At 36.7% G+C, this 9,226-nt stretch overlaps 1 protein-coding gene across 2 annotated transcripts; it reads left to right on the top strand.

Annotated features, from left to right (window-relative positions):
- Positions 1–526: 526 nt before the first annotated feature.
- Positions 527–8,633, top strand: LOC126428039 (ATP synthase lipid-binding protein, mitochondrial). 2 transcript variants are annotated; one of them, XM_050089918.1, is made up of 5 exons: positions 527–607; positions 911–983; positions 1,063–1,167; positions 1,505–1,610; positions 7,979–8,633. In XM_050089918.1, the coding sequence occupies exons 2-5, from the start codon at positions 939–941 to the stop codon at positions 8,140–8,142; spliced, it is 420 nt and encodes a 139-aa protein (XP_049945875.1). In that variant the 5' UTR covers positions 527–607; positions 911–938; the 3' UTR covers positions 8,143–8,633. The 2 variants fall into 2 exon arrangements, with proteins under 2 accessions (XP_049945875.1, XP_049945874.1); XM_050089917.1 differs by having other exon boundaries at positions 550–671.
- The last annotated feature ends 593 nt before the right edge of the window (positions 8,634–9,226 follow it).

Here is a 9,226-nt window from a genome sequence, read left to right as displayed (position 1 = left end):
GTTTAATTTGCGGAATCTCTCTATTTACAACGTAACTCTTTCAAATACCGGGGCTACAGACGATAAATAGGTTCATAACTGAAGTAACGCGATTTTTGGTGTTTGTCATTAACTTCTAAGTAGTATTTCATGAACGAAACCTGGATGGCGTTGTCATAAAACTAATCGATCTTTGAACATTATATTTGCAATTTCAAGCACGCTACGCTACTACATGCAATTTACGAGAACGAGACACATGTGCAGATGTGCTGAACGCAGAACGCTGAATTAAACAAAGTGACTCAAATTCATTTGGTTGCACTTCTTTTTTAACAAATCTCTATGACAAATATATTTACACAAATATTCACGAAAAGAGCGAGATATTTTCTCTTATGTACTGTTTAAACCTTTCTAATTCATTATATTATTGCACTATAATTGCTAATATGATTAGAAATTCGCCGGAAGACGTGTTGAGGTCGATAAATTTAGTGATGGAAAAGGTGGAGCCACAACGGAAACGACGTAGTGCTCCATATAGAAGGAGCGCCTTTCCGTTTCCCATCGGCCATTCAGGTTTTAGAAGCAACCAAGGTCGGTTCCTCCTTCACTCTGCGCGCTGGTAAGTTGTGAGGTCGGTAGTAAGTCGGGAAGGAAATAGGAAGGAATTAGCTGGTTTGCAGTAGGTATGTAGTTGTTAAATGTGACAGAGGATTTGGTAAAACTCTTTACATAGTGTAAATAAGAAAACTAGATTGTGTAGCGATATATAATCATCACCAGACCTTCGATTTAAGTCTCGCCATTTTCCTTGGCCGGTGTGTTAAGTTATTTGCTGCTGTTTGTCTACATGTTCCACTTTTAAGAGTTCATGTGAATGGTTTTGTCAAGATTCTACAGGTAAAATTTTTTTTTTACCTTACAGGTTTTGGCCAACACCACCAATTTCAAAAATGTTCGCTTGTGCACGACTGATCGCTCCTGCTGCCAGGACTGCTGTAAGTTATTAGCGTAAAAAAGTTATGTAATACTGCAGACGTTTTAACATAATCACTAATAACATCTTTACTATTTTAGCTTGTGAGCGGAGCACGATCCTACATCCGACCTATCAGCAGCATAGCTGTTAACAGCCACAGCCCCTTATTGCAGAATGCACCGGCGTCACCATCGATTAGCCTGGTAAGAAATTATAGTTGCCTGTGTTATTGTTCAGGAGGTCTGTTAATGCTTGGATATAAAATCGTTGGCAAGAATGATAAAAACGGGCAGTTACCAAAGTTCGTGTGGGGATCTACCTATTTTTCAGTTTCTTTGGTGAATATAAAGACGGCTCTGAATAATTTTAGGAGTAATGGCGTACATTTAATTTTTTTGTTCGCTACACACGATTTACAAGCACACGAATTCTCTTTTAAATTCAGAAACGTGGTTTCGAAATTAGGAGGATCATGTTCTGTTAACTAGAATGTTACTATTGTGATATTATACAGACCATTTCATATATTTTATTCCTCAGCTTCCAGCAGTGCGAAACTTCCAGACCACAACTGCAACGAGAGACATTGACTCTGCTGCAAAGTTCATTGGGGCAGGAGCTGCCACTGTAGGTGTTGCAGGTTCAGGTAAGTTTAATTTAGAATACCTTCTTTAAGCTTCTTGTATCTTGAGATGGAGTTGCTCCTAGCTTTTCACACACTTAAGTAAATCGCAGTTTGTCGGAGGTACAATCTTAAACCATACACAAGTGGTTTCCGGTTTTTAAGAGTGAAGCAAACATATATTTGTTGTAGTTCCCCAATATAATCTTGGGCTGTCAAAGATGAGGAAAATATTGTAAGCTGTGAAGAAAATGTCTTAAAAATGTTGCTCAATTGTTTCGTGTAAAAAGATGTTGAACTTTCCAACAGGAGCTGTTAGCTATTGTATGATTTGTGCAAATCTTAAATTTATTAAAGCCTGTCATGCAATCTTGTAAAGACACTTGTTCTAACTAATCACTTTTTATGCCCTGTGATGAATGAAGTAAAGCTGAGAAAGCCAGTGGTAAGCTCACATCAGGGGTCTACATGCAGAGTACATTGTTACTCACCTGCCCCGGGAAGGTCTGAGAAAGGGCCGATAATACTCTTGAAGGGTGAACCTATAATGGGGTGCAGGAGAACAGAAATGGTTGGAGGGCAGTAGCTTAATTGGCCTGGGACACTTTACAGTGGAGGCTACAGCTGCTGTCCTTTTGGAAACTCCTGTGGCCAGCATTTTTAGTGCAATTTGTGAGGTGATATTCATCACAACTCAATTCAGACTACTCTGCCACTGGCATATTCTCGCTACTTCTGAGGGCCCAAAAATTGCTGTCAGTTTGGTTTTTTAAAATCTCATTCGAGGTTTCAAATTTTTTCTCTCTAAAACATTTAAATACAGTCAACATTTCATTCCCATTTGGACTCTTAAGGCAATGTAGCCCAGGATGTGATGAATGTGTGGGAGAGTAACATTCTACTTGGGAATTTATTTACTGTTGACTTTGAGTAAGTTTTTAGTGTATGCTCTTAAATTTTCTATGGTTGATGTAAGATGAAAACAGCTTTTGTGAATGTACAGTGCAGTTTCTTTTTTAACTGTTTGTATACTTGGGCAGACATCTGGTTACACTTCAAATCTTTCTGTTGAGACAAACTATTTTGTATTAATTTAGGTCATTCACCTAATATTCATTCTTGAGCTGGATGTTGACCTACTCCACAGATTAGTCTCATTACAATTGAAATTAGGAAGGCATCACTAATACAAACTGCTTGAATGGTCACTTTTGTTCTGAAAGGTCTTACTAGTTCTTACTGTCTTGTAGTTGTAGATACTGGTCTGTTAGTTTAGAAAATGTAGTACAAAATACACTGATGTAAAGGTGGGCATCTCCCCCTACAGCATGATGAAGGGAACAAGTTTCTTACTTACTACTTTAAATTTGCTGCTGAACATTTTAATTATCCATGTGACCTCTATTAGATGTCAGAATTTAGTTTCCTTTCTTAATGTCTCATGTCATCAGGCCTTCAAGTGACATTAAATATCTCTACGAAGAACTTTGTTATCCCTGCTGTGTTGCTTGCATGTCTTGTGATCAGCAATGGTAAGAATGCTGTTGAACATAAATTTATCGTCTGCCTTTTTAGATAAATGTACATAGTCCACAAGCTACTGTATAGTGCATAGTGGAGGGTCCCCAATACCACAACTTATTTCCTTTCTTGTCCCACCTGCAATAGTGAGGAAAAAACTGTGCCTTTATATTAGCCCCAATTTCTCATTTCTTTAAGGTTCTTATGTGCATTGTATGTTGGTAACAGTGCAATCCTTTGGCAGGCAGCTTCAAATGCTGGTTCTCTAAATTTTCACAATAGTGTTTCTCGAAAATGTCACCTTCCCAACAGGGATTCCCTGTAACACTAAAGTGTTGTTTGAACCTACTGGTAACAAATCTATCCAGAAGTTGTGATGTGGGAATCTCACCCCCCCCCCCCCTCGAAAGTGCCCCAATGCACAATGTTGGTGCCAACACCTAGGTGCTGTGCATAATCAGATTGCTTTATATTATGCAAAGTGTTAATGTAGAGCCTGCAAAAAAATCAATACACATCTTAAAGGAAAAGCTACTTCTACCTAATACCAATAGGTGAAACATTTGGTTAAGTGTTTGAAGTTGCAAAGTGCAAATGGTATGTTATCTAAATTGGAAATGTGTAGATCAGTGAAGTGTTTGAATACAGATCAAAAAGGCTGATTTCATCCCTGGGCAGTCCTCAGATTTCAAGAATGACTTCACCTCTTGTACTGTTTAATAATGTAAAAATAATACAAAGTTGCGCCTTGGTTTGGAGTCCCTGTTAATCTGTTAGCCCCATAGTCCCATTATAGCCAGCTGGGTCAGTCAGTTCAAAGATCAGGAGGCAGCAAAGGCACACTGCTTCAATAGGACCATGCCAAAGAAGCACTTTAGGCCTCATTCCAACCTTTGCATTAATATGTGGTTGTTAAGCATCAAAAAGTTGTCAGATATGGAAACCAAATATTAATCCAATCAGAAAGATTGATATAAATCGAGAAAAATGATCCTAGTTCTACCTACAGGAGTTTTCATTAGATTTATTAACCCAATAATTATCATAGTCATTGCAACTATCAAAATAATTGACTGAGAAAAAGATCGCCATTTATTTGGTAAGGGGATAAGAATATAGCTTAAACTTCTGGGGATAAGTGTTAACCAGTCACATGCTCTGCCATGTAAGGCATGAATTGACATTTTACAAATATTAAATAAAATATTAATTTGCAGGTGTTGAAAAATAACTCTAGAGCTTCCTTGTGACAAGTGTAAATGTCTAAATTGTTTTGAACTATTTAAAGGACTGTTCAGAGGTTCCTAAATTGTTTAATCATTGGGACTTTCATTTTCTTAAGATGTATTTTTGGTGTACAGTTAACCTGATTTCCATCAACAAACTTTCAGTTGTTGCCATGGGGCCAAAATAATCCATTAAGTGTGTCTAAAACAGTGCATAATGTAATGGCTATGAGAACTTGCTCAGTATTTTGAAACACATCTCCACTGAAAAAAAGTTCTCAGTTTTTAAGGTATTTCCTTTTAGAGCCTGTGTTTATGGGATAAATCTTAATTTTGGTCTGCACCACTGCCTCTGAAAGTTCAGAGTTGGTTCACTCTGAGTCTTCAACACTCTTCCATATCTTTAACTTGTCTGCAAAAGTTGAGATGAAATGTGACATAGCTTGATTTCTGGGTTGCCAGTGCAATAATATGGCATTGTCTTGAGAGATGGTCTTTCACTTATTGACTTGGGTGCTTTGTCTAGTTGCCATCTCTCTCTCTCTCTCTCTCTCTCTCTCTCTCTCTCTCTCTCTCTCTCTCTCTCTCTCTCATATATATATATATCTTGATGTTTTTTGCAGAGAAATTACTGAACAGCATAGGCATGCATGTAAATTTTCTCCTGCAGAAAGAAAATAATCCATACAAAGCATGGGTGTGGAAGAATAGATGCAAACTAAAAGTACTTCATGCATATTTGAAACTTATTTCTGTATTCTGTAGATCTGTAAAATGTATTGTTACAGTATTGCCTTGGGTGCAGATTTATTCCCTCCAGAGTATTAAATGACAACCCATTGCACGAATCAAATGTGCACATGTCAGTTGAGCAGTACATGCATGCAATAATATAAAAGAGCAAAGATATTATAAATTGAGTTCAAAGTACAGATGAACTAATAGTTTTATATTAAAGGTTGAGATGAGCAGCGTTAGAAAATGTTTAGAGTTGCAAAATAGTGCATAGTGGAAATTGGTGTAATTTTGAGAGAATGGACATTGGGGGGGGGGGGCTGTAAGCTAGGTTATTTAATACATTTCTTTAATCATAGTGTTCTGAAGTAACTTAACTTCCAGTTACCAAAGCAGTGATTTGGGAAGGGGAAGTAGTTGGCAGTGTCAGGTTTCTTAACTTTCTGTATGGTTTAGTGCATTGATTTGTAACTAGATTTAATTCTAAAGTAACTTAAAAATTTGAAGGTGTTATTGCCTTTAACATTGAAATGAACTTGCATGGAAAATTCGTGTTTGTAGTAAGTGTAAAAAAAAAAAAAAAAAAATCTCAGTGAATTGACAGCTATAGTCTTCTAAAATTCTGTATCAAAATTACATGACTTCGGAACTGCAGATATGATGAACTTTTTGTGGATTCCCCCGCACTTTTGATAAGTGAGAATACCACATCTGATCTGTGTTCGTAAGAGGTTACGGAGAGTGACGATTTGAATTATTTCCCATCACTGTTCTGAGCACAAGAGACCGGAAAGTATTATTATGTAGGTCATTACTTAAGGGTGGATATTATGTCCTGTAAGACTAATATTGGAACCAGTTGAAGGAAGTGGCAAGTGGAATTCAGAATTGATAGTTCTTAGCTTTTTGTGAATTGGGTGGTTAATGTAGTGTGCTTGTTAATGTAAGAGCATTGGTTTGCTATAGAATTGTGAATTGTTGAAATATTACCTGTACTTTACAACTCATATACCATAGATGAATTCTTGAAAAGGAATAAATATGTACTATAGGCATTTTGTGCAATTGAAGGGAATGGGGTAAATAACAGAAATTTTTATCTTTAACTGTCATATGTATATTTTCATATGTGCATTTCTTGTGCACTTGGCACATTCCACAGAACGGCTACCATACCATGCAATTGATCAGTGGAACACGCAGCCAACTAACTTAATATACTAACAGCTATCTTTGTTGTGTTGTATCTGGACACCCCATGTGTCTTGATGGCCCATCAGTTTTTCTCTCTCTCTCTCTCTCTCTCTCTCTCTCTCTCTCTGTGTGTGTGTGTGTGTGTGTGTGTGTGTGTGTGTGTGTGTGTGTGTGTGTGTGTGTGTGTGTGTGTGTGTTCTCCAGTAATGTAGTATTTAATAACATAATTAACAATAGTTATGTGTAACTTTAGCTTGTTGTAAGTCACTAATAATGCTGGTGGTTTTTTCAGGTGTTGGTATTGGAGTTGTTTTTGGTAGTTTAATCTTGGGATATGCTAGAAATCCTACATTGAAGCAGCAGTTATTTTCATATGCAACCCTTGGTTTTGCACTTGCTGAAGCCATGGGATTATTCTGTCTCATGATAGCATTCATATTGTTATATGCCTTCTGAAAGCTAATGAATAATTTCAGCTAGCTTTGACTGTCTTTAGTGTTCCTCTTCAAAAAGACTGATGAACTGTGATATTAACAACTAAAACCTTAAGACTTACTAATGTGTAATACTTATTACTAATGATTTTTGTAATAAAAATGCCCAGTTTGGGAAGTAAAGCATTTTTGTTTTACCATACGAGAATATGTAGTTTGGCCAGTATGTGTTCCTTTCAGATTTTGTGAGAATGTTCCAATTTCTAAAAGGTTTGTATCAGTACTCTGAAAAAGAAGAATAAACTGTAAATTGATATGTTCATGCCAAACTGCTTCATTGAATGTAATCAAAGCACCATGAAATGTGGCTTCCCCAAACTTTGGTGGATGGCCAAAAAGTGAGATGTTAGCATTATCATTACATACCACATACTGATGTTTGTCAAAACAGTGGCATTGTGTAGCTAGTGGGGGGAAATGTTACTCAAATAGTAACAAATTGAAATCTGGTAAAACATTTCAGAATTAGGTTCAAAAATGTAAGATTTTCTAGGAAATAGTTTTATTGAAATACATACATTACATTTTGTCATATGGCAAAAAGTTTAAAATACTACCTCAAATAAACTTCAAAGGCAAGTGAAAGTTTCTGTAATATTAGTAGATTGAAACATCTTAAACACTTTCACATGTTTACTGTAAACATCACTTGTAAAAGCTACACATTTTCCTACTTTACATTAGTGCAAGACTGCAAATCTCGAGTTCATTTTGAGAATTTCACTGTGGGAGCAATGATTATTAAGACAAGAAATACAAAGTTACTAAATGGTCAACATTATGAGCACCTTAATTATTGCCTGGGAAAATGTTGTAGATATCATTGAAGATGCACTTAGTGGATGCAATGAAAAATGAGAGTTAAAATCGCCTTTCGTGTTGAAAAGAACTTTACTCCTACGGTTCATCAATGAAAATTCCACAATTCAAATAATTGGTATTGGCATGTGCAACAAATGAAATTGGTTACCTGGACTGTGTGCCACTTGATGCGGTAGGAAAAGCCATAATTAACCCATTAAAATCTTGTATTCGTATGCATGTATATCATCTATTTTGGCATTTTTACTCATTTATAAATGTTGTATTAAGTTGAGGACAAACTCCATAGGCTAAGAAGCCTTCACTTGAAATATATTAAATGCCTGTACAGTACTGTTTGCAGCTTCTTGATAACTTGCTGTGCTAATAAGTGAATGGAAATCGTCTTTCCTTGTTTCAGGTGCTGGAATTGGAACAGTATTTGGCTCCCTAATCATCGGTTATGCAAGAAATCCATCACTTAAGCAGCAGCTTTTCTCCTATGCCATCCTGGGGTTTGCCCTGTCTGAGGCCATGGGGCTATTCTGTTTGATGATGGCCTTCTTGTTGTTGTTCGCATTTTAAGTGCATTTTAGTTCACACCTGCTCACTGCCGATGGGGGTATGCCCTTTAAAGGGAGGGAGAGGGGATGAGAACCTAGTGGACAGAGGCATTCATTGGGGAAAGGTGTGGCAAGAAGCAATGTCCCTCCCTGACAGTGTAAGAGGGCTCTTCATAAAACTGGACAGTTGCACCACCTTTCGGGGCATTGTGTAAACATTGTCTACTTTTCTCCGTTGTCTGCTCTCAACATAGCAAAACTTGAGCTGCCTGCTGTGTGTGTGTAAAATGCTGCAGAAAGTAGGAGTGACTGAAACTTGTATAGTAAGCTACAAAGATTGTATTTCATTTTGAGTATGATTAATTCAGAGTAATTCTGTTAAAAAATAAAACCCCGTGAATTGTTATAGAAATTTGTCATATTTATTTCTTGCACTTTGTAGCACCTTAATTGAATGAATGGTGTAAACTGTACAGCATAAATGGAAGTAAAGTGGAAAGGAAATGTTTCTTACTTATGGGTAGCTGATTGTATATATGTTGCATCCTCTTCAAACCTTACTTGTTAATCCTATTTACCATGTGTAAGATTGTAGAGGTAAACAGTTGTACGTATTTTTTTCCTACAATTGGCAGGCATATATGGTTGTTCTGTTGGAACAAAATAATGTAATATGGTTAAGTGAAAAATACACTGTTATGTTTGTTTATGGTTTGTTTCATCTATATGGGCTGCACTGGTCTTTGCAATTCCTTTACTCCTCAAGTCTTTTCACACATTATTGGATTCACACTTGAGATCTGGGGTTAAGATAACTGCTACAGTGGAGCAGGAGGCAAATTCCGTAATTTCAGTATATGTAAGAGGTAAATGTGATCTGGATACTTTTTGACAAAGCAGTGAGATATTCACAGAAGTGGCAAATCTCTGCAAGTTTATTTTCTTAGTACACCACAAAAAAATGTGTATTTGATACTTTAAATTTAAAGTCAACTTTGCACAAAACTAGGTTGCACACAACTGCAGTTGCCAGAACTGTGTGGCAAGCAATTTGTGGGTTAACACTTTCAACTTTCATGACATTGGTTGGATGAGTATTGTGGTTA

This window comes from Schistocerca serialis, chromosome 12, assembly GCF_023864345.2.
Source record: "Schistocerca serialis cubense isolate TAMUIC-IGC-003099 chromosome 12, iqSchSeri2.2, whole genome shotgun sequence".
In the NCBI taxonomy this organism is placed as follows: Eukaryota; Metazoa; Arthropoda; class Insecta; order Orthoptera; family Acrididae; genus Schistocerca; species Schistocerca serialis.
This window is presented reverse-complemented; position numbering and strand designations above follow the sequence as displayed.